Genomic DNA, 27935 nt, shown 5'->3' with positions numbered 1-27935 from the left:
CTGACTGCTGGGCAGGGCTGTAATATCAAAACCAGACATTGTCTCTGGATGGAAAGAGCATGCTGGGTCCTTTCTTGCAATCCTTTTCATTTAGGTAAAGGAGCAATGAGGTCCAGATACATAATTCTTTCCTTTTGTGAAAGCCCACTCCCATCCAGTGAAGAAGCCCCAGGCATACTCTTGTGGGCATTTATTAATGTCACAAACAAAGCATACTTTATTTTTATTTGAATTGGCCAATGAAAATGTTCTACATGAGGCAAACACTTCATCATGAAATTTTTAAATGAAAAATAAATAAGCTCCATCCTACATATATCTCCAGCTGCCACATACAAATAGAGGACATCAGTTGTAAAGTAAATAAGTTAAAATAAATAGTTGTAGGATAGTCTGACAGGTCCAGTGTAAATCACCTGTTCCCTCCCTATCTTTGTTCCAGGCTCCTTCATCTGTTCACTGTAAGAATATTACACAGTCCACTGTGGCCCTTATTGAAAGAGCCCTTGATGTCCACATCTCCAAGTTATGTTCTGTTGGGAGGACTGGGTGTTCAGTCTAAAACAACAGTTGAAGAGCAGAGGTCAGCAAGGTGAAAGCCCAGGCCTCTTACCCCCATGTCGTCTTACATTTCACCTGGAGATATGGAAGCGGGTAATTCCCAGAGCAAAAAGCAACACACGCCCATGAAGCAGCAGCATGTGAATAACTGTTGTGTCTGAGACCAGTGATGTTGGCAAAAGTTCCCTTTGTACTAAGAAATGGCAATTTCCAACCTGGTCTCAGATTAAATTTCACCATGAAGTCGCTGGTTTTGTTAAATGAGTTGGGTTAGTTTAAGCTTCTGAATTAGAAAACAAACCTTCTGGAAACCAGACTTGAGGCCACAAATGACAAATATACAAGGCACATCCCATTAATCAGCTCCACAGGCAGACATTACCAATTGATCACTACATTCCTTTATCTCAGATTCCAGCCCCACACAGCACTCCACGCAGCCTGTGCCAATCATTTATGTCCTGTGTTCCTGCCTTGAGAATCACAGGGACAGGGGAGCCTGGTGGGCTGCCGTCTATAGGGTCGCACAGAGTCGGACACAACTGAAGTGACTTAGCAGCAGCAGCAGCAGCAGCATTTGAGATGAAGTTTATTTACTAGCCTTGGATCTTCTCTATGTTCTGAATGTTCTGTAGAAAGGAGTAGATATAACATAGGCATTGAACCCATGATGCCAGCTATGGGTTGGGTGCCTTCAGACTTGTCATTTAACTGCTTTAAAGCTGTGTCTACTAAATGGGAAAGGCCACCTACTCAGAGTTGATAGGAAGATTGGGATAATGTATGTGAAGTGCTCAGAATCGCACCTGGCACACAGGAGGCATATAATAAATGGTAGCTGTCATAATCATGTTATTATTTTAAGGCTATTGACATTGATAATAGAATTGATGATGACATTTCCATTAAAAGAAGGAAAGCATAATATTATATATTAGGTTGAACCCTATGAAATTGATAATTATTTTCAACCTACAAAAACAAGAATTTCTTGTTCAGTGTTATACATAATGATGCATTTCATTTATATCATGTACTTGTTCTAACTTTGTCAAATTGCTTCCTTCAAAGACTGCCCCCAGAGACATATTCTTAAATCAGCTGCTAGAATAAGCAAAGAAAGCAGTCTAGTACAGAGGATGAGGACCTGTATTTAGTATCTGGTATCTAGTTCCATACCCTTTTAAGGCCTCAGCTTTCCCATCTGTAGACTGGGAATACTTGTGCTTTCTTTAACAGGAATTTTGTGAATGTAAGAAGTGATGGATGGGAGAATGCTTTTTAAAGCTAAAATAATTATACCCAAGCAAGGTATTATTAATTCCATTAGACTGTGACACTTCAGAAAAGATTAGCATTCAAAATTTTAAATCATGTTTTTCTATAGAAAAATCACATGTAAAAGAATAGAGAATTCATGCAATCATGCCAAATGATCATCAAAACTGATCTTGACGATACCCTCAAGTGGATATTAGAACTACTAAGTAAACACATAAAGCGCTTTGTCACTAAAAATCATACCTCATCAAGATGAAATAAATACAGTAACAGGAACAGTGAGAACCAGTGTGTTTACAAGTGCCTCAAATGTCAAACTCTTACATTTATACCAGAAATTAGAACAACTCCCAAGGAAGACTGAGGAATTGTCTGCTTGATTCCTTGGAGGTCTTTAAAATGGGTTGGGAAAGTGGGTTTGATTTTGGTGCCATTTTGCTTAAACATAGGGATAAACTTGATGACCTCCCAAAGTCACTTTGAGACCAACAGCTGTATCGATTCGAAGAAGGGAACATTTTCCTTTTGCCTTCGAGGGAGGTTTCTGTCCCATGTCCTCAGCCAGGGTGATTAGTTAGTATTGGAGGGTGATGGCACATGGACCAGCTACTAGCAGAGGTGAATATGTGGCTCCGTTCCGATCCGGAAGTTTCCTCCCCTTGTGCAGTGAACTGGGGCCAGCGCAGGGCACTTGGGCCGGGGGGGTCATCTTTAGTCAGCCTCGAAGGCGCTGTTGGTAGCTCCCACATACTCAGACTTCTTCTTGTGCCTGGTCCACATTTTCCGGAGGATGCTGGGCATGCCGCAGGGAGCACTTCCTGTTAGCGGGAGGGAGGCTTCTGCTCCCTGGGGGAGGGTTGGAAATTCTTCCGTCATCTTCTTGAGGTGTCTGGATCTACAGAAAAGCCGAGGTGGGCAAGGAGAGTAGTCACTCTGCTTAGCCTGACTGTTAACTGTTGCCCTCGACAAGTGTAGCTGGAACCCCCGTTCCTCCTGGGCCCCTATGACCTGTGACCACATGGAAGGTCACTGTTGGGCCTCATGCAGGAATGACAACCCTCACCCTGCCCCAGGGGGTCCTTGATGCGGAAGGGAAGGAGGTGAACCTGGGACCACCGGCGCATGGATCTCAAGTTCTGCTCTTGTTCCAAACTCTACTCTCCCACCCCTGCCCCGCCCCTCAACTCGAACGATTTTGCTGGAAAGGTCAGACGTCACCATGCGTCAGCTCTTGAAAGTGAACTTACTCTATGACCTCAGTGACTTGACCTCGGCCACCCTCAGTTTCCTCACATGTAGGATGGAGATAATTTTATCTAACTCTTGGGGGTTTTGTGAGGGGGGAAGTAAGACTATATAAAGCATCCGGCACGTTGCTGACTTCAATAAAGGTTCATTTTCCTCCTCACTTGCTCTCCTGTAGTGAAAGAAGCGGCCTTTGTTTTCTTTTCTATAGCCAGGGTCCAGGAAAAAAATGACATGAGAATATCTACACTTAGGGACACAGGGGCCATTTAGAAGAACGCTTTGCAGTAGAGGCAAACGGCTCATTTCTTGAGGGGGTTCATGTTTGCTGGTTACTGCAGCCATCAGCAGCAGCCTTACCTGCTCAGAACAACTTGCTACCAGAACTTAATACAATTGAAATTAGATTTTTGGGACTTCTCTGGTGGTCCAGTGACTAAGACCCTGTACTTCCAATGCAGGGGCTGTGGGTTCTATCCCTGGTTGGGGAACCGAACTCCCACATGCCTCAAGGTATGCCAAAAAAAGAGAAAGAAATCATACTTTTCTCTCATCATATCTCAATATGTCGATGGCTTGGTTTTTATTGTTTGTCCTAGACTGCATTCTTTCATCTAAAAGGGCTTCACACTGGCCTGGTCCTCCCTTAATTCCCTCAGCTTTTAAGGTGTGTGCCCCTTGGGCTGATATGATAGCCCATGGTCCCTCATCTGTGAGCACATCACATGTCCCCAGGCATGTGTCTTTTCCATTAGCATATTGTAAAGCTTTTTGAAAAATGATGCAATCATTGGTGCAAGGTCTCCACACATTATCTCATCCAGTTCTCACAATAACCCCTGGAGTGGTTATAATCATCCCCATTTTTTGGTTTTGTTTTTAAAGAAATGAGGACACAGAGGTCTGAATAACTTGTCTGAAGTCACAGCAAGTCAGCGTCAGTGCCAGCCACCCAGGCAGAACTGAGTCAAGAGCCCACACTCTTCGTCATCCCTGAAGCCACTTTTCTGCTCCCTCCAAGTCTGGAGGATTGTAGTGAGGGTGTGGCTATCTTAGTGTTCCACTGAAGGCAGTGGGGTGGTCCTTGGGGGTGTGGGTATCGCTCTGGCTATTCTAGCTGCTGGTTCTAGAGCAGAGTTGATAGTAATGTTGTTGTTGTAGTTTTGTCACTCAGTCTTGTCTACTCTAGCGGCCCATGGACTACAGCCCGCCAGGCTCCTCTGTCCATGGGCCTGCCCAGGCAAGAACACTGGAGTAGGTTGCCACTTCCTTCTCCAGGGGATCTTTCTAATCCAGATATCAAATCCTTGTCTCCTGCATTGGCCGGCGGATTCTTTACCACTCAGTCACCAGGGAAACCTTAATAGTTACATGCAGGTCATGAATTTGGTTTGAAACCTTTGTATCTTATGTACTTTTTACCTGGGCAGGGGGCCTGAACCTAATGTGTGAGGCATTTCAGGAGGCTCTGTGTATGGCCTGTGATTGTGTGTATGTGTGTGTGTGTGTGTTAGTCGCTCAGTTGTGTTGGACTCTTTGAGACCCCATGGACTGTGGCCCACCAGGCTCCTCTGTCCATGGGATTCTCCAGGCAAAAATACTGGCATGGGTTGCCAGTTCCTTCTCCATGCCCTGTGATTAATTTATCTAATTAACCAAAATTCCTCCCAAATGACACTTCTCCAGGTCTAAAGAGTGGCGGTAATAAAGTAGAAACCATCAAAAACACTTGAGCTTAATCCTAGCGAAACAGTCAACGAGGTGCTACAGAGACCCGGGATTATAGCCCTCATTAGAAGGTCATTTATGGCTTCCAGGGATTTTGTTTCAGCATCTCTGTGGGATCTGTCAGCCAGGCCACCTGTTACTCTTCTGCGCAGAATGGGAGCAGGTGGGGAACCCCTGGGAGCTTGCTGGAGGCACAGCACTTACCCTCTGGTGAGCACAGCTACGTTCTCCGAGCCCGGGGCTGCCGCCTCCAGGACCGTGGGGGCTTTCACGGAGATCCGGGCCACCGGAGGCATCTGGATTGTGAGAAGGGAGAGTGAGGTTGTTGCCCTGTCGCCAGCTCCCCCACTGGCTGGAGCCACTGGAAAGGGCATTGGCTAAGCTGCTGAACCGGCATCAACCTAGGGCAATGGACCTCATTCCGCCTTGGGCCCTAGGCTCCCCTAGGGGGGCATGTCAATGCAGCACTGGGCCCACCCTCGCTTCTGACTCAGTAGATCTGATGTTGGTCTGAGAAGCCACCTTTCTAGTAAGTTCTCAACTGCTGCTGGTCCCCAGACCCCACTTTGGGAACCACTCACCTAGAGAAACTTGAAAGTGAGCAACTTATTCTAGCCCAAGGCCTCTGTCCCTCAGTACCCCCGATCTGTGTCCACTTTGTTGTCAAATCCTGCAGGTTCTCACTTGGAAATGCGGCCAAGTGCAGTGACATTCTCCTCCACTGAGCCTCAGGGCCAGTGACCCGGGGACAGGATCTCCTTGTTTCCCACCAGACATGCCCCACACCCCAGGGCCCTCCCAGATTCGCAGGGCCTCCCGGCTGAGGGTGGACCAAGGTCAGCTCTGTCCCCTGCTTCATGCGTGTGTGCTCAGTAGCTCTTTCATGTCTGACTCTCTTGTCATCCCATGGACTGCAACCCGCCAGGCTCCTCTGTACATGGGATTTTTCAAGCAAAAATACTGGAGTGGGTTGCCATTTCCTTCTGCAGGAGATCTTCCTGACTGAGGGATGGAACTCGAGTCTCCTGCATTGCAGGCAGATTTTTTACCTGCTGCTCTTTAAGGTCCTCAAAACAGGACTCCCCTTATCTGCCTCTGTTTCCCCGACATGTCCCAGCAGGGCTGGTCCTGCCTTTTCTGATGCTCACCCACAACTCTGCATCCTCACCCAACCTTTCCTTCACTCTCTGGATTGAGCCTCATCTCTGCCTGCCCTTCAAGGCCACTTCCTCCAGGAAGTCTTCCCTTAGGCTGGAGCCCAAGTTGATTTATCGCCATCTCTTGTCCTCACGGCACTGAGTCCCTGTGTGTCATGTTTTGGCAACCCACCAATTCCGTGTCTTTACACTTCTGTTTCCTAATGGCTTGGCTTGGATCAGGGTCTGGGACTTAACCCTTTGCTGGCTCTCCTCTTAAAGGAGGTGGTGAATGCTCAAGAGACATGTACTGAGTTGAGAAGGAACTGGGGCCCTGAGCAGGGCCAGGTCCAGAGTTTGTTCAGTCAGTGGATCTCCCCTTTGCTCCTCCACCCCAAGCCCCAGGGAAGGCTTAAGGTCACTACATTCCTGGAATTGCTGGAAAATTCCAGGTCAAGGACACCAGGATCCACCTTCCCCTGCTCTCCCGCGCTGGCCCAGGGTTGTGGGCAGAGCCACTGTGCCACCTTGTGGCCTCTCGGGAGCTGTCCCTCCGGTCGTGCCAGTGGCCAGAAAATCGCTTCTTCCCTCTCTGTCCTCCGTCCTGTTTCCTCCAGCGCATATTAGCATCCAGTCAGATTTGACTGTGTGGGCTCTGAATTGCTCTCCCCACCCTGGGATAGAGGGCCTCTGAAGAGCTGCAGGACTCCAGCCCTAAGCTCTCAGGCCCAGAGGAAAGGGTCAGTCATGCTGCTGCTTTGCCCTCTTGCTGCCTCTCCATTGAGACTACATCTCCATCACCAGCCTGTCCCATCCCCTCTCTCTCTGACTTCCCAACTGCAGCTACCTCTCCAGGGTTGGGGGCAAGTTCATCCAAGGTGATGGACTGCCCTCTTTCCCTTAGCCAGGGCTTGCTGGGGGCAGCGGTTCAAGCTGTCAAGCCTGACAACCTTCACTTTGTGGCAACAGCCAAACCACCCTGGGTTGCCCCTGGATACCGGGTTGAGTCAGGGAGCTCTTGATTGTCCCATCGCTGCCCTTTGGGCGATTTTCCTAATACAGGGATGACCTAAATGAAATAATTGAATTAGATTTCCTGCCCAGACCAGGAGTGAAGCACTCACATCTCTGCCCAGTCTGTTCCATAAAGACGAGCAGATGGCTGAGACATTCTCTCCAGTCTGTTCTAGTTCTCATGATCCATGAGTCTTGAGATCTGATGCCCACAGAGTCCAGGACGCCCAAGCTGACCTCTCCTTCAGCTACCACTTCACCCCTTCTCTGCTGACCCTGAGGGTACCCATGTTCCTGCCCGGAAGATGATGAGGGAGATGTGTTTTCACAGGGTGATGCTGAGCTAGACCCAGACATGCACTATGTGATCCCCTTCAGGAAAGGACAAGCCATCCAGCTAGGGGTGGGTGGGCCGCAGGTGGCTTTTGGCTTCTTCAGGTGTCCTTGGCCGCCAAGAGCCACCTTGCCCAAGGTCACCCTCTCCTGGGCAGCCCGCATGCCATGACAGAGCCAGGGGAAAATATAAAACCTTGGTCAATTGGATCCATCTTGGGCAACCCCAGTGGACGGCACTTGCCTCAGTACTCCCAGAGGAGGCAGTTCAGGGTTCCCTCTGAGATGATGGTGTTTTGTGCTTTCACAGAACTCGAGATCCTTGCATCTCTTTACCCCTATAGCTGTCTCTGGGAATTGGCCAGGCACCTCCACCCAGCAGGGACTTACCACAGAAACTGCCTCCCCCCGCCCCCGTGTGAGATGTCTGCTAGGTGATACCTTCTGTTTGCCTAAGAGCTGAATATCTGGCAAGAAAGAGAGCAGCAGCCAGTGGTGTACCGCTAGTTGACAGGCTTTAGGAACAAAGAACCCTCAGCTGCAGTTTTCTGATAATCCCCAGGCCTGGGACAAAGGATGCTTGTTCTCCCTTCATGGCACAGATAGGGCGAGATGTTTAAAGCCTGGAAGATACAGCTAACCAGGCTAGATTACTTACCAAAGCTTTGCCATATGTTCGATTCCCACACAGATTTGCTGATTTGGGTTCTGATGTCCCCACTGCAAAGTTGAATGGAGGGGATGTTACTCGGTGGTACTCTTCTGGTTCTGCATCAATTATATTGTTAGCTAATCAAATCACAAATGTAGGAATTTCTAAGGGCCTTTTTACTGAGTGGCAAAATCATGAACTAGGGTCAGGATTGGGGCGACTGTCGAGTGGGTCACCTGCATTAAATGAGACAATGTTTATGTGTCTTATACTCAGCACATCACCTGACACAGTAAATATTCAAAAATATTTACTGGCACTCTTCAAGGGGCTAGAACTAAGATTTAACAAGATCACATGTGTGAAGGTGTTCAGTACAGGGTCTGCCTGTAGTAGATGCCCAGAGGATGCGCCCTTAGCTCCTCCTTCCTTCCTAAGGAGTCACATCACATGATATTATCAGGCGTTAAGTCTTTACAGCAGGGATCAATCATTTACCCTGCGCTCTTGAACGCACCTCTGTGAAAATGAGCCTTCCTCTCATGGGAGGATCAGAGGTTATCAGTGTCCTGAGACACTGGCCTGAGATGTAAGTGAGAACCTTCTTTCTGTGCCTTTATTTCTGAGGCCCGTGCTTCTGGGAATCCAGGTGTTGAGCTGAGTAGCTCAGCTAGTGATGGGTGGGGGGAAGCTGGCCTTTGATGGAGTCCCTCCTGGGGCAGATGTTCCTGGCAGAGCCCCATCCTATCAGACTATAGCATAGAGAACACGCCCATCACCCCACGGAAAGCATCTCAATGCTAATAAAATGAAGTCACAGGCTACCAAGATCAGACCACGATGTGTCATGCTCTGGCAGAAGTGCTGACAGTAGCTTGTATTTTTCAGTATTTACTGTGTCAGGTGCTGTGCTGAGTGTGGGACACACAGACACCATCTCATTTAATCCTCACTACAATCCTCACTCCTCCAATGTGCTGTGCTCAGTCATGTCCGACCCTTTGTGACTCCATGGACTATTAGACTGTAGCTTGCCAGGCTCCTCTGTCCATGAGATTCTCCAGGCAAGAATACTGGAGTGGGTTGCCATTTCCTCCTCCAGGGGAATCTTCCCGACCCAGGGATTGAACCCTCATCTCCTGCCTCTCCTGCATTGCAGGTGGATTCTTTACCACTAAGCTATTGGGGAAGTCCTTACAGGCAGACATAATAATAGGTGAGGAAATGCAGTCTTTAAAGATGCACAGCAATTATGATGAAGCTGGGTGAGGATGACTGAGGGAATGGCAAGCTGACCTCTTTGGTTGTCTTGCAGGGCTAGGGAAACTTGACCGAGGGAACCCCTAACCCATTCTGGGAGGAGTTTTTCAGGCAGAGAGACCCAGGGAGGGCAATCCACAGAAAGGACCGTGTCAGGGAAGGTCCAGGATATAGCAGAATATAATGAGTGGTCACAGCTCAGGGTTGTTCTGTGTATGGATTGGCGGGGACAGAAGTGTCACAGGAGGTGGCCCTGGAGAGGGAGCAGAAAACTGGGTCCTACAGGGCCTTGGGTGTGGTCTGGAGGGCAGCTGGGGGTGGGAGGACACAGTGTTTAATGCAGAGGGATAACAGATTCTGCTGTAGAAGGACCCTCCAGCAGCCTTGTGGAGGGAGAGGGCCTGGTGGCTGAGAACCAAGGTTTGCTGCTACACACCAGGGATGAAGGAAGTCTCACCCAGGTAGCCTGAAGTTGGTACTAAGAAGAGACGAGACCTATGTAGGAGCTGACATTGTCAGTGATTGGTAATGTGGAGTAGGGGTGGGGGAGGACAAGGTGGGAGGTTGGGGTCAACACCCCAGCGATTTACTGGAAAGATGGATAGCGACCCCAGCTGAGAAAGGAAGAGAGGTTTAAAGGTGGAAGACAATCACATTTGAACAAGTTAATTCTGAGATGTCTGAGGCCACCTTGGTGGAAAGGTTCCACCAGCCCAGGAGGTGGGGTATCCCCTTTCCTGGGCACCTAAGGTTCACCTGCTCAAAGCTGCAGGCTGAGAGGGTTTCTCAGCTGGGCCTCTGCCTTCAGAGTCCTGCTATGTCTAAGCTTCCTCAGGGCATATTTCTGCCACATGAGAAGGCTGCAAACCCAGGAGCCTCCTCCTGTAGCTCAGGAGAGAACTGGGTCTCCAGATGTCAGATCCCCGAAACACATGTCCTTCTCAGAGGAGGATGGCAGACTTGTGCCTGAGGCCGGTGCCCAGCCTTTCTGGGGAAGAGCACTTGGGCCTGGCTTTGACTCAGACACCCTCCCTCCCTCTCACCCTCCCCTGGAATCTGTCAGATTGTGGGAGCTGAGGGAGTTGAATCCATGCCCAGCTCAATCTTTTTTTTTTAACCTGACTCGCACATTCCCTGCATGAGCTGACTGTCACATGCCGGGCAGAGTCTCCTCATTTCATAACAGTGTTCTCTCCTCCAGTCCAGGCTTCCACAGGCTGCTTAGGGAGGAAAGGAGCCCCTGAAACTAGGCAGTTGGAAGACATTATTCTCTGGAGGGGAAGAGGCAATTAGCTGGGAAACCAGGAGACCTGATATTTAATCTCAGTTCTGTTGCTAATGAGCGCTGTGACCTACGGTAGGTCAGCTATTTTCCATGGTTTCCATTTCCTCTCCTGTAGATCCACAGCAGGGGCTGGCAGAAATCTGTGGGCTTCCACCTTCAGGGTCCAATAGAATCACTGGTGAGCAGGCATGTTAAGACAGATGGCTGAACCCACCCCAGAATTTGACCAAACAGGTCTTGGGTGGGACCCAAAATTTGCATTTCAAGCAAGTTCTTGGGTGATTCTGCTGTTCCTGGGACACCCTTTGAGAACCACCCATCAGATTGTCTCTAAATCCTTGGTCATCAATATGTTGTCTTGGGTCAACATTGTCAGCATCATCTGGAAGCTTATTAGAAACAAAATCTGGGGCCTTACTCAGTCCTGAATTAGACTCTGTATAAAAACAAGATTCCCAGGTGATTCTCTGGTACATTAAAGTTTGAACAACATGGCTGTAAATTCATTTTATGATTTTATGGAGAAGGTATTCTTTTTTTCTACACACAGGAACCCATCCACCCACCCACCTATATATAGACAGAGAAAAAAATTATCTCCTCTTAATTTGCAAGGCAGATTGTGGTTTCCCTCATGCTTTCATTTTCTGTAAAAAAGACATATATGTAATCACTTAACTAGAGAATATAGCTTGATTTATGGGTTCTCATACTTAGGCTCGTAAAAACAGGATCAGTGTGTTTGTAACCAAAGAAGCTTTAGAGATCTAGTCTAAGATCTATGAAGGAGGAAAGAGGGAAGATGGTTGGATGAAGAGCCATACTCAGTGGAGTCTAATTTCAGTTCTTGTAAAATACAAAATAGTTGACACTCCAAAGCTTTGAAAAGGACGTCCAAGACTTTTTGTGTATTTCTGGACTTAAAAATATGAATAACTATAGGCTGTGGGCATAACAGAAATAAACTAAACCAGGAATTAAAGGCAAAACACCATCAAGACTTCAGCAAGCTAGACACAGATTCCTATTTAACTGCTGGAGTGGGAGCCATTTTTTAAAAATAGTGTGGAAGGTAAGACTCTGTTTCCAACTTTCAAAACAAATTTGTTTCTAAATTCTTTTTATAAATTGTTGAAATAGTTTAAGCCATTCAAATTTTAAAAAGTGGGATTTTAAGATGGCAGTTGATGAGTCTGTATAATTTCATACACACACATACAGCATAATGTAAGCTTCTTTTACTTCATAAGTCGTGTCTACACCGGTTTCCTCTCCCCCAGAGTAGAATGATTTTTATCTCCTCCTGAATCCCGCGGAACTGCCTCTGGAGCTAGGTGGTAGATCAGGCAGACCCAGAAGCCAGTGGTTTAAGGCAGAAGGTGTTTTGTGGTGCGGCGGTGGGTGGGGCCAAGAGCAGGTGCATTCAGAGCGGGACCAGCATGCACTGCGGAAGGCAGCGGCCCCACCCCAGCCATAGGTGTACCGCTCACCCGGCCTGATGGAGGACCCCAGGGAAGACCGCGCCGTGGTGGGAGCAAAGCCAAGCCAGGACGCAAACACCGTTGCAGCCACTCTAAGTGGGTCACTGCCCCTCAGGGAGGTCCCAGGGGCCGCAGAGCCGGGATGCACCTACCAGGCCTGGCGGGAGTCTTGGCCGGATGAGGACCCTGCAGCCGCGGGTTCTGGAAGCGGCCCGACCAGCGGCCCTCACCGTCGCGGCGGTCGGTGCGGTGCGGCAGCAGCTCCACGGGCCGTGGTGCGTAGAGGTCCGACTCGATCACCACCTGCGGGGAGGAGGAAGAACCTGAGTCACCTTGTTCCTCTCCTCGAATCTCAGAACCCCCAGCAGAGGCCCAGGCCTGGAACCTTGTGCCAACTTGGAACTGCTGGAGCTGTTGTGGGGAGCCGTGAGAAAACCTGGGGGAGACTGGCCCGAGACAGTGAACCGTTGTATTGAACTCCAGCAAGTCGAGGGGTACCACGGTGCAGGAAGATGAGGCTTCTGAGGGTTCCCCACCAGCTGTCCCTTCAGAGAGTCAGGCCCCCAGTGGAGGCCAGCTCCCTGCCTCAGAGCCAAATATGGTTTAACAACAGGACAGGAATATTTTGGCCACCTGATGGAAAGAGCTGACTCATTGGAAAAGACCCTTGGGAAAGATTGAGGGCAGGACGAGAAGGAGGCGGCAGAGGATGAGATGGTTGGATGGCATCACCAATTCAGTGGACATGAGTATGAGCAAATTCCAGGAGACAGGGACGGACAGGGCAGCCTGGCATGCTGCAGTCCACAGGGTTGCAAAGAGTCGAACGCGACTGAGGGACTAAACAACAAAAACAATTTGAAATGGGGATGGCTCTGGAAATTGGGGTCTTGCAGCCTCTGCATCTCAGTGGGAGCCCTTGTTCATGTAGGCCATGGCTTTTTGGATGCTCTATTAGAGAGACCTAGGGAGAGGACTTGGGCCCCACCTGACACCCTGGATGTAAAAAGAAAGAAGCTGTTGGCAAGTGGAGCAGGCACGGTTCCTGGATACTCACACTTCCTCTGCTTTGCAGAATGCCTGTGTCAGGTGGAGCTGTGACATGAATTTCCGTGACTTGTGGCTGATAAGTGGGAATTCTGGCAAGCTAGAATAGAGTGCTACATGCTAAAGTGTTTTCACTACTGATCACCTGCTAAATAGTTGTTTGGGGAAAAGTACATTAAGAAGAATACCACTTTTGTCAGGGTCCACTGAGATGGGCCTTTAAAATTAAAATTAAAATATTTAAATTATTGAATAATTTAAATGTAAAACTTTGAGACAAATAGTGTTATATTTTATCTTAATTTGAGGGTGAGGTGACAAAGGGAATCTCGACAGCTTTTGGGTCTTATCCTGCCTATTTTTTATATATAGCTGCAAATGACAATGGGCTCATTCAGTCCCGTGAAGCAGGTAGAACCTCCAGCATTACACAGAACCTTCTCTGAGGTTTGGATTCACTCATTCTCTTGCTCACTTGCTCCTTCCTTGCACAGACATACTGCGAGGGCATGTTTGTGTTAGATCCTGGCACGGGGTGTATCTGATGAGGTGGACCTGTCTCAGCCCTTACAGTCCAGGCTTTGATGAATTCCCCTCTGTTGTCTGCAAAAAACAATTGTGGTTGAAGCTGAAGCAAATAAGACTGAATTTTAAATATTATAATAAGGTGATATTTTATCTTAGTGGAGGAAATTTGGACCTTTAATAAGTATCAGGCCACTAGAGAAAGTGGATTCGTGACCACACTTCTCATACCAAAATGAGCATCAGACAGGTCAAAGATGAATGTTAAAAAAACAAAAAACAAACACAAGATTATGGCCCAGTATAGCATTTGTTACAGATAATAGGGAATTATCCCTGTGTACATAAAACTCTTGCCAATCAATAAAGAAGAAAAAAACAGTAGAAAAATGGGGCCAGAAACCAGCTGGCAATTGATAATAGACATACCAGTGGCCAGTAAATATGAAAGGTGCTGGACAGCCATAATTAAATGAAAATTAAAACCAAGTTGTCTTTTCTCCTATCAGATTGTTGTTGATGAAGAAGAAGATGAATCTCCATTTGGGGTCACGCAAACAGGAGTTCAGACCCCAGGTCTGGTGTTTTGAGACTACATGCAGGGGGGTCATTCTCTGGATCATCCTTGCTGGTTGGGGCACAGTCCCTGCTGGCCGTTCCCAGAGATTTCAGGAACACGGCAGGCTCTTCCCTCATGTCGTCCGTTTCCTTACCAGTGACTGATCACGTCCCCAACAGAGGGAGGGGAGCTATCACTCTTGGCTTCCATTTATCACAAATAGTCCTTTGCTTAGAAAATTAATTTATCCCCAATTTAGTCATATCTGGCTTAGGAAATTAAATCTTCTCAGGCCCATTTTGGGAACTAGACTCATTAATTTTTTTGCCTTTGGAGAAAGCTGATGATAATTCAGGACCGTTTAAAACTAGGTCCCTTTCTCCTCTAGGCACTGCTGGAGGTGGGGTTTTTCCCTAATAATTTAAAATATTCTTTTCCACCTTGGCTTTATTGAGGCATAATTGACACATATAGTTGTATACGTTTGAGGGGTACAGTATGTTGAGTTGACATGTTTATAAACTGTTAAATGATTAGAAGGGAGGTGTTTCTGCTGATTTCTAGCAAGCCTTTTCTAGCAAGCTGGATTTCCAGCAAGCCTGGGGCAGCACTCACGGACCCTACACCAGCAATGGGTCCCCCCCGAGTGTGGACTTCCAGGTCAAACAGGAGAGATGTGAGCCCCGTTACTGGCTTTAAGACCTTTGACTGTTGGCCTCTCGTCACAGGTATTTTAGATTTTACTTTCCTGCTCTCAGCATTCCTCTAATGAGGAGTGAGAACTGGTGTGTTTTCCAACCCATTTGTAGAAGGAGGAAGTAAGGACATGAAAGCCTGTGAAGTCCAGGGAGGACAGCCTAGCATTTCCTCTTCAGAAAAGGATTCCTGTGGCTGATTCATGTTGATGTATGGCAAAAACCATCATAATATGGTAATTATCCTCCAATTAAAATGATTTAATTGGATTCTTTACCATCTGAGCCACCAGGGAAGCCCAAGAATACTGAAGTGGCTAGCCTATCCCTTCTCCAGGAGATCTTCCCCACCCAGGAATTGAACCAGGGTCTTCTGCATTGAAGGTGGATTCTTTACCAGCTGAGCTACCAGGGAAGCCCAAAATAAATTAATTAATTTTAAAAAAAGTTCCCTTTGAAAAACAAGAAAGGCCCCCTTTGCACTCCCTTCTCCGCACTGTGGAGGGGAGAGGGGGAGAAGGAAGGGGGAGGGAGAGAGTGCAGAGGCTTCAGCTATTGGGAAGGGAGCCCCGCTGGATGCAAGTTTCCTGGGGTGGGGATGAGGCTGGGTTCTTCCCAGGTCATGACCTAGGGCCCTGGCCCTCAGCAGATTATCTTCTTGGCCCTGAAGGATGCCAACGCAGCAAAGGAAAGAGGAGAGGCCTCACCTCAGGAGATTTCCCTTTCTCAGCTGGCCTTGTGCTTCTGTCTCATGCCACACAGTTGGGGAGGCTCTGAGAGGCCTCAGGACAGTGTGTTAGGCCCATGCCAGGGAATGGACAGCTGGTTCTGAAGGCTCCCAACAGTCTGGCTTATTCTCTGGTCTAAAGGACCCAATCTAAGTTCCTTCCTGCCGCTAGTTTCAGAACAAACCAATCTGAGAGCAGGCTCTTTAGCTCCTTGACCACAGGGGTGAGACTGGGGAAGGGGCAAAGGGGAGACCAGTGTTTAATGTTGGGTTTTCCTTTCTGAGGTTAGTGAATCGCCTGCTGAAAGTAGACAATGAACTCGTGTAACAGCTATATTCTGATAAGTTGATGCTCCTTGGATGGGCTCATGTCAGAGACCTTGGGGCAGGCAGGGAGTCATAAAAACAGGTGGGACCTAGATGATGGAGGATCATCATCATTAGGGGCTGATAGGATCCGTAGCAAAGTCCTAGCTCAACTTTCTAATTTTACACACAGGGAGACTGAGGCCAAGGGGAGCCCTGTGTCTTCAAGGTTCAGACCATGGTTTCATGAGCCCTAAGGGAGTGCTGACATCCAGGTAAGAATTTTCAAGTGCAAATTGTTTGCATGGTGCATTTTGAAAAAATCAGATCACCAGAAAGAAAAATCAGATCAGCCCTTCTCCACAAGATTGAAATCTGGGGCAAAAGTGACATTTGCAGTCTTATTCTTCCATCTTTCCTGTGGCGGTGCCACTGCTTATTATGAAGAGGCTGTGAATCTTGGTGCCAGTGGCTCCATTGAACCGAGAGGCCTGACTGACCCACGCTTTAGTGTAAATCTACTCCTTTAAGCTACTCTTACGTTGTCTGTAGCATCAGGATAATCAGAATGTCAATTGTTGTTGTTCATTCGCTAAGTCATGTCCAACTTTCTGTGACCCCATGGACTGTAGGCTTCCCTTGCTAGGCTTCCCTGTCCTTCATCTTTCCCAGAATTTGCTGAAACTCATTGAGTTGGTGATGCTATCCAACCATCTCATCCTCTGCCGCCCCCTTCTCCTTTTGCCATCAATCTTTCCCAGCATCAGGGTCAATAACATTGCCTAAGAATCAGAGAGGGTGCGGGGGGAAAACCTAGTAAAACTGTCTAGAGAAGGGAGAGTGTGTGACTGTAGAAGAAGAAGATGTAAATTATGAGTGGCCCACAGAGGGAGAAACTGCGGCACCAAGAATGAGTCAGAGAGGAAAGAGATATTCGTAAAGGAAGAAAACTGACATGGTATGGTATAGTCCAAGGGGTGAGACTAGATGCAAATAAGAATTTCAGGGAAAAATCGTAAATACTGGTACGTAAGAGCAGTTGCAAAAGACCTTTCCTGTCTTTTCTAATTTGAATGTATGGCTGAATGTGAGTTTTATGAGCAGAGGATGAGTCAGGCAGTTAGGGGAAATCAGAAATTCAGAGGAGAGCTCAAAGGCCAGAGAGTGTTATTAAGCTCTCTTACCTGTAGGAAGATTGCATATTTGAAGACAAGATCCTAACTTCTGTTTTGTTTGTTTTTAAATAAAAGCAATTTTTTATATGTATTCATATACTTGAGTCATTTTTTTCTCAAAGTAAAAATATTTTAGAGAGGGAGAGTCATAAACTATAAACATAGCAGTCTTTTTCAGAAATTTCCATTCCCAGGAAAGCTGAGAGCTTGGTTCTATGGAGTTTTGTTGTTTTGTCGCTAAGTCATGTCCAACTCTTTGTGACCCATGGACTGCAGCACACCAGGCTCCCTTGTCCTGCGTTGTCACCTGGAGTTTGCTCAGATTCATGTCCATTGTCTATAGAGCCTGGCTGAAGTCAGCTGGATGTTCCAGGAGGCAGTGCTCCATGTTTTGGGGGCTTCCCGTACCTCATGCCTATGTGGCTTCACCTCTACCGTGGAGAGTTGTCTCCTTTGTTTAGGTTCTGAATCCCTTGAGAAATTTCTTCCCTAGGACCCTATTTACCTCCTAAAAAGTATGATTTAGTTTCCATTTTATCCTCACAGTTCTGTCCTTATAAAGCTAGTAGACATTGGTATAAGCGGTGATTCAGACACAAACATTGTTTATGGTCAGGAATTCAAGGCAAGAACTTGGATAAGAACCAAACATTCCTAATTCCCAAAGGATCTTCCCTGAGTCATGAATGATTTGTGGTCCTTCAAATCCAGAATCCAGATATTTCTTAATTTACAATGGAGTTACGTCCTGATAAAAACCCCCAAAATATCATAAGTCGAAATGCATTTTATACAACTAATCTGCCAGACATCACAGCGGAGCCTGCCTTAAATGTGCTTAGAATATTTATATCAACCTCCTCAAAATCATCTTGCACAGTCTATTTTATAATTAAGTATTGAATGTCTCATGTTACTGGTTGAATACTGTACTGGAAGTGAGAAACAGAATGGTTGTCTGGATGCAGAATGGCGATAAGTATATCCTGTTTATATCCTTGTGATTGTGTGGCTGGTGGAAGGCTGTGGCTTGCTACACTGCCCAGAGTCACAAGCAAGTAGCGTCTGCCTGCAATGCGGGAGACCTGGGTTTGATCCCTGGGTAGGGAAGATCCCCCGGAGAAGGAAATGGCAACCCACTCCAGTATTCTTGCCTGGAGAATCTCATGGACAGAGGAGGCTGGTGGCCTACAGTCCACAGGGTCGCAAAGAGTCAGACACGACTGAGTGACTTAACTAACTGACCATGTATCGATAGCCTAGGAAACAATCAAAATTCAAAATTTCAAGTATGGTTTCCGAATGCATTTCATTTTGGCACCATAGTAAAGACAGCAGTCTTTATGAAAGTCAAGACATCATACGTCGGGGACCATCTGTAATACCAAACTTGAATCTGTTCTCAAAGTCGAAATTACACACAACCCCTCCCTTTTCCATTTTTGGGGACACCTGCTACTTCTTGAAACTCAGGAGCTCTGGACTTCCCTGGTAGTCCAGGGGTTAAGAATCTACCTGCCAATGCAGGGGACATGGGTTTGAGCCCTGGTCCAGGAAGATCCACATGCCATGGGGCAGCCAAGCCTGTGTACCACAAGTACTGAGGCCTGAGGGCCTAGAGCCCATGCTCTGCAAGAAGAGAAGCCAGTGCAATGAGAAGCCCGTGCACCTTACTAGAGAGTAGCCTCTGCTCGCTGCAAGTAGAGAAAGCCCACGTGCAGCGGTGAAGACCCAGTGTAACCAAAAATACATACATAAATAAATTTTAAAAAGCACTTTCCTTTCTAGATTGTGGTCTTAAGTTTTTCGGGATCATGAGAAATAAGAATTCTTGCCTTAACAACAAAAAAACCCCATTAAAAGCCCTTTCTTTCTTAATATATAAAAATATTCTCAAAGGTCAATTTAAAAAGGGACATACAAGTGACAGAAAAATGAGCAAAAGATATGTCTTTTAACTCATAGGGGGAAAATATAAAAATCTATGAAAAATGAAAAATGATATTAATAATTAAATAAATGCAAATTAAAATAGTTTCACCTATCAGATTGTCAAAGAGTAACAACATTGATGTCATATAGTATTGGTTTAACTGTTCTGGTAAAGGAACTTTAGAACAGTTGCTAAGAATTTGGCAACGGCTATAAAATTTTTTCAGTGTTTATATCCTTTGAGCATTTTCTTTCTTTTTAAAAATTGACATACAGGATTATGTAAATTTAAGTATAAGGTGTTAGTTTGATGACCCAGCATTTTCATATCTATGAATTTACCCTCAAAAACATTTGCATAGGAGCATAAAAATACATTCAAGAGTATTTCTTGTGGCACTATTTTAGTGGAAAAATGGGGAAAACCCATTTATTGATGATTTGGTTAAATAATCTAGAAAACTTCAGATTAGGTTTGAGTGAAAAATTATAGTGCATTCATACAATGTCATACAGCCTCTAAAAAGAATGGGGAAGGTCCGTGTGTGTTAATTGGCATGTAAAGATTTTAAAATTTATTTAGTGAAAAAAGTAAATTGCAAAACAACATATTATTGAGCAATAAAGCATGATAACTGTGTACTGTTATATGAGAAATTTTCACTTAAAAATACTAGTGTTTATTGAATGCTCAGTATGTGTCAGATTTGGACAAGAACTTGAAAGAAAGAAAGTAAAAGTGTTAGTCACTCAGTCGTGTCCAGCTCTTTGTGACCCTCTGAGCTATAACTCTGTCCATGGGATTCTCCAAGCAAGAATACTGGAGTGGGTTGCCATTCTCTTCTCCAGGGTATCTCCCCAACCCAGGGATTGACCCCAGTCTCCTATATTGCAGGCAGATTCTTTACTGTCTGAGTCACCAGGAAAGCCTGAGGACTTCATGTGTATTAAATCATTTGTTCCTTCCAATAGTTCTTGGGATATATTCTCGATTATCCCCATTTTAACATTAACAAAGCTGAGTCCCAGAATGGTGGGGCTGTTTGCCCAAGGTCACAAAGCTAGAAATGGATAGAACAGAGATTTAAAACTAGGAAATGGATAAGAACCAGGTAGTTTGACTCTAATCGACATACCTAACCACTGTGTTCTTCAGCTTCTCAGGATTTTTCTGATACTATATTTTACATCTTTTTAGTGTTTGAAATTTTGTAATGGGAACATTGGAGAAGGCAATGGCACCCCACTCCAGTACTCTTGCCTGGAAAATCCCATGGACGGAGGAGCCTCGTAGGCTGCAGTCCATGGGGTCGCTAGGAGTCAGACACAACTGAGCGACTTCACTTTCACTTTTCACTTTCATGCATTGGAGAAGGAAATGGCAACCCACTCCAGTGTTCTTGCCTGGAGAATCCCAGGGACAGGGGAGCCTGGTGGGCTGCCGTCTGTGGGGTCGCACAGAGTTGGACACGACTGAAGCGACTTAGCAGCAATGGGAACATACTGCTTTAGAAATTTAAAAAGTAATAAATATATATAAAACAATGACTGAAACCTAATTTCATTTCCAGGACACTTAGAAAGTTTTTTTTTTTTTTTTTTTAATGGAGAATAGGATTTTAAAAATTGAGATCCTTAGAAAATCAAAATGGTGTTCTACAAAAAAATTGTGATAGAAACTCCAGTATAAGCAAGAGGGAACAATTAGCCTTGAAAATAAATCTTTTAAAGTACAAAACTGTATTGAAAGCTTTTGTAAAGAAATCTGTAAGTAAAATGAGAAATTCAGCAGCTCTAAAGACGTGTAAACTAATTTTAAGGTAATGCATGTACTTATTAAAGTAGCAAAAAATAATACAAAAACGTGAAAGCCAAATGTTGATGAGGTTGGAGGTAAATGGAAAAGCATTGTTGGAAGCCTGGCAGTTGTTCAGAATTCCTGGTAATATGGGACAAAACTGTAAGCAGAAAGCATCTTTTAAAAATCACTGTTATATTGTCCACTTTAGCACAGTAGAAGAAATGCCAATGATGGATGGGTGAAACTCTTCTTTTACTTGTTAATACTACTTTGAGGCCTATGCACCACAGAATTAATCCCCAATAGTATTTTGTACAAATAAATTTATTGCACTGCTATTTATAGTAGTGAAAAAATGGAATATTACGAATGCCAACAACAGGGGAACACCTAGATCAAGGATGCTGTACCCATATCATGGATTCTGTTTAAGAAGAGAAGAAAATGTATATGTAAAACAAAAACTATCTGATGCAAAAGTGGGTCCAGTACAGAGCCTTTTGTTGTCTGGTTGACATTTGTCAGTTGTTTTGATTAAGTGGACAATGGACAGCGCAGCAGCAACCTGGGCTACAGAAAACCTTTATGGTTGTTAAGAGCATGGATGGAGTGGGGCAAGTGAAGAAGCTGGACATTGCTTTTTAAATGAAAGTCAACAAAAGGATCAAAACTGAAGTTTTCTTACATTCTTGGTTAAGAGATGTTGAGAGCTTTTGACTCTTCTTCTGGCTGGACTGGTCACTGCAAAGAGAGAGAAAGGAATTGTTTTAGAGAACACCTATGAGGCTTAGAGCTTCCTCGGTGGCTCAGCTGGTAAAGACCCAACTTGCAATGAGGGAGGCCTGGGTTTGATCTCTGGGTTGGCCTGGAGAATTCCATGGACTGTATAGTCCATGAGGTCACAAAGAGTCAGACACAACTGAGCGACTTTCATTTCCCGAGGCTGATGCAGCTACAGTAGCAATACTGAGAGGCTATGTACCTAGAGTGGCACAGGACACAGGGGAGGGGGGATGGGAAGAAGAGAAGGATGCAACTGCAATTTTAGATGTTCCTTGATCAAATGCACCAAAGTTCAGAGCAGTATTAGTCATGATAGCCCAAAGGTGAGTCATTAACAAATGAATGGATAAACTCAATGTGGCATAGACATACAATGAACTGTCATTCAGCCTTAAAAAAAAAAACAGAATGAAATTCTGAAACTTGCTCTAACATGGATGAACGTTGGGCTGGAGGAAGGAGGGAATGGAGGGTTATGATTTCATGACTACAGAGCACCAGTTTGAGAAGATGAAAAAATTCAGGAAACAGACAGTGGTGATGTTTGGACAACAATGTGAATGTACTTAGTGCCACAGAACTCAACACTTAAAAATGGTTAAATGATAAAGTTTTTATAATGTACATTTTACCACAATGAAAAAACTCAGAGTCAATTAGCCATAGAAAGTTCCTTGGTTGGGAAAAGGTGTATATTTGGTTGGAAGTGGAAACACCCAGGCATCTCTTTTGCACATTGATGTTGAGTGACTTAGAAGTGAAATCCTGCCATGTCATTACCCTGGAATGGAAATGACCTCTTGTCAGAGGTCAGGTAAGAGCTCAGGTGAGAGCTCTGTTGGTGTTTTTTGAAGAGTGAGGGCAGCCCTGAAGCCAGGAGAGCAGGGCACTGGTTGAGCCAGGGGTCTCCACTCCTTTCACTTCGGTGTGAATCCCAACTTGACCAGGGTCAGTGACTCATCCTCACTCCCTGTACTCATCTGGAAGATGGGCGTGGAATTCACAACCACCTCTGAGGGCTATGTGCAGGCATGCTCAGTCATGTCTAACTCTTTGAGACCCCATGGACTGTAGTCCTAAGGCTCCTCTGTCCATGGAATTCTCCAGGCAAGAATACTGGAGTGGGTTGCCGTTTCCTCCTCCAGGGGATCTTCCCATCCCAGGGACTGAACCTCCTGCATTGGCAGGGGAATTCTTTATCCCCGAGCCACCTGGGAAGTGCCTGCAAGGGTTACAGTGAGGATTAAATGGACTAATCTTTATCAAGTCCTTAGCTTGGTGCCTGGCAAAGAGTGAGTTCCCAGGCTTCAGGGGTGGTTATTAAGATTATCTGTCTCTGCAAGGTAAGGGCAGGTGAAAGGAGACTGTACATCCATCAGGAGTTCTCCTTCTAGAGTTTTCTCCGTTTCCTCCTGCAGTTCCCCAGTTCCCCTTGCCAACTCCGCCCCACTGTTGTTTATTCCCAAGAGAATTATTCTGAAGGCCGTTCACCCTAGAATTAAACCCACTGGTGTGCTTCAGGAAATAAGTTCTGGTATAACTTCTTGGTAAAACCACAGATTTTTATCTTTTATGTTTACTGTGAATTGTGCCTGTGAAATCTTTCCCTTAAGGGCTCCCCTTCTCTCTGGGAAGTGAAAATACACACTTGTCCTCAGTTACAGACTTGGTCTCTGTATTGTGCCTTTTAACTACTTAAACACTGTAACACTTGCTGTTGCCATATTTTTGTGAGAAATTAAGATGACTCAGCTAAATGCATAGATTTAGGTTGAACCCAGTGTTTGTGTGTGTGTGTGTGTGTGTGTGTGTGTTGGAAAGAGGGATATAATACAATCATAGGTGTGATAATGGCTCACATTGGCCTTTAGTAGGTGATGGACAGCTTCTTTCCTTCTCATTCACTTCTCATAACAACTCTGTGGGGTTGGGTCTCTTCATTAACTCTATTTCATAGGTAGACACTGAGGGTTAGGGCTACACAGATGGGGTGGTGGAACACAGCCTCTGCCTCTGAAATTTTGCTCTGTGAATGTTTGGTTCATTGCACGTTGAATATAGTAAACAGGAGCATTTGGGAAAGGACACACCAGGGAGAACTATAACCCTTGTTAGAGGAAATCAAACCAACTTGTCTTTCTAGAGGCAGGGAAGGGTGGGAATGGGATGAAGAGTTACGAATCTATCTGATAAGCAATGACTTAGGAAGACCTGGCAGGCACCGTCTTCTCCCACTGAGAGCCTGAGGCTCTGGAGGAGGTGAGATGAGACAAAACAAGGTGTAGGAAGAGGCAGGCTTCTTCCACTGACAGTCTAATATAACACTGTAAATATCCCTTTCCCAGAGAACAGCTTCCTGAGCAGTGACATGACCATGAATACTGATGACTGGTTTAATACCCGGAGGTGGCCGTGAATAAAAATGGCAAGAAAGAAATTCAAGGTTGTGTATTTATCTTTGACTAAGCATATTCATTGCTGTAAATCTGGAATAAAGAGAGAAACTACATTGTAAGTGATGCATTGGGTTGGCCAAAAAGTTTGTTCGGGTTTTTCCATAGCATCGTATGGAAAAATTCCCTGAATGAACTTTCTGGCTAACCCCATATTTAATGGTGCTTACCACCTGCCAGGTACTGTTCTAGATGCTTTACATGTCTTCTATATCTCAATTCCACCCCCCCACCCACAATAACCTCAGGAAATAAGTTCTAGTTCTTCCTTTTTTTATAAGATTGGAAACTCGAGCCCAGAGAGGTTGAGTGCCTGTCCAAGGTCACACAGCCCACACGTGGTGGTAGGTCTCTTGATGAGCCTGCTAAGCCAATGGATTCAAAGGCCCTGTTTTGAATGATTCTCTTCAGGTGAAGTATGACTTTCCTCCTGAATTGTATAAGTTTTTGATTTAAAAGGGCCATTCAGCTTTGAGGATTTTCTCCCTTAAAATTTTTTTAAATGGAAAACATTTATAGAAAATGGACATTTTAGCATTTTTGTATTTGCTTTCAATTTGTTTTCTTCTCATGCAAAAGAAATAGCAAGCGAGAGGGCAGCTCTGGTCCCCTTTTTACCCACCTCTAACTCTATTTTCCTCCCTCCCCAGAGCTACTAATCTCACTAACTTGGTGTCTTTCCGGCCTGTGGTTTTTTTTTTAATGCTTTTCTCTAGATACGTGTGTATAAACAATATATAGTACTGTTTCATATTTCCAAATTTAACAATCTTTAGCCTGCTTTATTTCCCTTTCAATGTTATGCTTTCAAGTTATTCATTGCTGTAAATATAGAATAAAAATAGAAATCACTCTGTAAGTGATGTATTTAATGGTGCTTCCTACCTGCTGGGTACTATTCTAGATGCTTTATACGTTTTGTCTATATCTCAATTTTCTCCCATATTAACCTTGGAAGATGAGTTCTAGTTCTTCCTTTTGTACGAGATTGGAAACTCAGGCCCAGAGAGGTTAAGTGTGGACCTGTGTCTACACACATAGACCCAGTTCATCCCTGTTGACTGCTGTGGGGTCTTCCAGAGTCTGGTGACACCACCTTTAACCCCTTCCCCTCTTCAAGAACATGTAGGCTGTTTTCAGTTTTGCCCTGTGAGCATCCATGTGTATTTACAGGACTGGAACTGCTGGGTCAGAGGGTCACCTTTGACTTTTCAGGTACCTTCCAAAATCTCCAGAGAGTTCCAACTTTAGCACGTGGGCAGACTCCCCAGTTCTTTTTCCTTCCCCTCTAACTGGCAATAAATGTCTAAAGCTGAATTTATGTTCTGCTGGCTGTCTCTCTGTGGCCAGACTGGGTCCCTCCCTGCCCCCCAGCAGTGGCCCTGTTGATGGCTGACATGGGAAGAAGAAAGGAGTTGTTTGAACAGAGGGGTCACTGCACCAGCAGATATTCTGACCTTTTCTTTCAGTCTGACAGTGAGACCCAGGGCTAAGCCAGGGTCCCGGGCTCTCCCAGCAAGACAGGGGCTGCAGGGAGAGCGCAGGGGCAGCAGAACAGAGAGCCGAGTCCTGCAGGTGGGGCGAGGAAAGTGTCCAGAGCCACAGAACCCTGCCTGGGACTGGACACCGTTCCCCTCAGAGCAGCAGGGCTTTTACAAAGTCACACCCTCTGGCAGTGCCAGTTCCAGGTTAAGTTTGGGAGCGTGGCCCTGGGGTCTGTGCGGAGGCCAGCCTGAGTCAGAGTATTCTTGGACCACTTCATCGGACCACTGCCAGCAGGCTCCCCCCTCCTGTTTCACGGCACAGTGAGAAATCATACTTTAGAGCCAGCTGTTTCTCAGTTCGGAACCCTCTTGTTCCCTGGAGAAGAGTCTCTCTCCAGCTGCCCTGGGAATTTTGTTTCCATCCCTGTTTCCTAACACAATGGCTCACTGTCAGTTTTACTCAGCATATTGGGTTTTGCCAGTATCGAATTCAGTGTTTAACTGCCCTCCTTTCCCCCTTGATGGATTGTTTCTCAATGACCGATGTTCGTCCATGCCCCCTCCCCTTTTCAGAAACACCCACAAACACCATCACAACAGAGGCCATCCGACCTCAGAGACCTGAGGGTAAACGTAGTAAAACAGCACGTGACTGTCTTTTACCCTCTGACCGAAACAGCCACGTTAAGGAAACAGTCAAGGGCAATTTTACTCACCCTTGGAAGGAATCACGGTGGTGAAAACTTCTATATTTTCATCACTGCAGCTGTAAATCTGATGCATCGTTTCAGCCTTCTCTCCCCAAAAGTGCCCGGGGATGGGAGGCCTCTCTCTGAACCCCTAGTCGCGAGGTCTCCTAATCCAATCTGGCTCTGGGATCATTGTGCCTGTTCACAAAAGACAGGCTGGTGCTGTGATCTCATTTCATTCCAGAGTCTTCACTGCAACATTTTCTAATCCCATCTGTCTTTTTTTTTTTTTTTTTTATGAATCCTATTATTGCAAACCTTTGATGGAGCCTAGCGCTTCAGTCCCCTCCCAGCCAGGATGTATTTAACATCTTTATTTTGCCGTGCCTGCTGCAGTGGATTTGGAAGTCTTTTGTGAAGTGGTGATGAAGTGAAATCGCCTACTCGGTTAGCGCCAAGCGTGGCTGGAGGATGATACTGAAAAGGAAACGTGATTTTTGGTACCGGCAGTTCCCCTATCATTTCAGAAATGAAGAGGTTTTTTTTCCCCTCCCCTTTCCAGAAGAACTGGCTATTCAGTAATTTGTCATGTGTTAATTTGGCTTCCTTCAAAGTTTCTATTTTAAACAAAAGGCTGTTCTTCCAGAGCGTTCTTGCCTCATGCCAGTACATGACAAGGCTGACATTTCTAGAGAGCTGTGTGTTTTTTGCATCTCCTTGTAGAAACCTGCAAGTGCTTGCAAGGATGTGGTAACAAGCAGCATCTGACACTAGAGATACCTGACTACAGGGAGGTTATATTTCATTATCCTAAATATCCTATTGTTCTCTATATATCCTGTATATCTCATATTTTATCCTACACACACACACACACACACACACACACACACACACACACACACACACAGGTGTATTATGTCAAACCCATTGGCTTTCATTGCTCTGTTACAGATTTATTTCTTCATACCAATAATGATGATGATGTAAAATTTTTTAAATTTATTTTATTGAAGTATAGTTGATTTCTGCTGCACAGCAAAGCGATTCAGTTATACATATATTCTGCTTCACATTCTTTCCCCTTATAGCTTATCACGGGGTTATTGAATGTCGTTCCCTGTGCTATGCAGTAGGACCTTGTTATTTATCTGTTCTATATAGAATAGTTTGCATCTGCTAATCCCAATTAATCCATTCCTCCCCCACCTCCCCTTTCCATTGGCAACTGCAGTTTGTTCTCCATGTCTATGGGTCTGTTTCATAGATAAATTCACTTGTGTCGTATTTTAGATTACACATATAATTGATATTATGTGGTATTTGTCTTCTTCTTTCTGACTTACTTCACTTTGTATGGTAATCTCTAAGTCTGCCTGTGTTGCTGCAAATGACATTATTTCATGCTTTTTTGTGGCTGAGTCATGTTCCACTGTATGTGCACCACATCTTCTTTATCCACTCATCTGCTGATGGAAATTTAGCTTGTTTCTACTTCTTGGTTATTGTGAATAGTACTGCTATGAACATAGGGGTTGCATATATCCTTCTGAATTACAGTTTTCTCCAGATATGAACCCAGGAGTGGGATTGCTGGATCATATGGCAACTTTAATTTTAGTTTTTTGAGGAGCTTCCATATTATTTTCCATAGTGGCTACACCAATTTATATTCCCACCAATAGTGTCGGAAGGTTCTCTTTTCACTACATCCTCTCCAGCATTTGTTATTTGTAGAATTTTTAGCGGTAGCTATTATAACCAGTGTGAGGTGATATCTCAT

General features: G+C 45.4%; 1 protein-coding gene across 1 annotated transcript; it reads right to left on the bottom strand.

Annotated features, from left to right (window-relative positions):
* Window positions 1–175: 175 nt before the first annotated feature.
* Window positions 176–26694, bottom strand: VXN (vexin). Its single transcript, XM_019974137.2, has 6 exons — window positions 26180–26694; window positions 21429–21484; window positions 12129–12279; window positions 7957–8018; window positions 5020–5111; window positions 176–2737 (listed from the first exon to the last, which is right to left on the bottom strand). Exons 1-6 carry the CDS (start codon window positions 26244–26246, stop codon window positions 2554–2556), a joined length of 612 nt encoding a protein of 203 aa, XP_019829696.1. The 5' UTR covers window positions 26247–26694; the 3' UTR covers window positions 176–2553.
* Between the last annotated feature and the right edge of the window lie 1241 nt (window positions 26695–27935).

The sequence above is a fragment of the Bos indicus genome, chromosome 14 (genome assembly GCF_029378745.1).
Source record: "Bos indicus isolate NIAB-ARS_2022 breed Sahiwal x Tharparkar chromosome 14, NIAB-ARS_B.indTharparkar_mat_pri_1.0, whole genome shotgun sequence".
Taxonomy (NCBI): Eukaryota; Metazoa; Chordata; class Mammalia; order Artiodactyla; family Bovidae; genus Bos; species Bos indicus.
The sequence above is the reverse complement of the archived record's forward strand: the minus strand, read 5'-3'. Positions and strand labels throughout refer to the sequence as shown.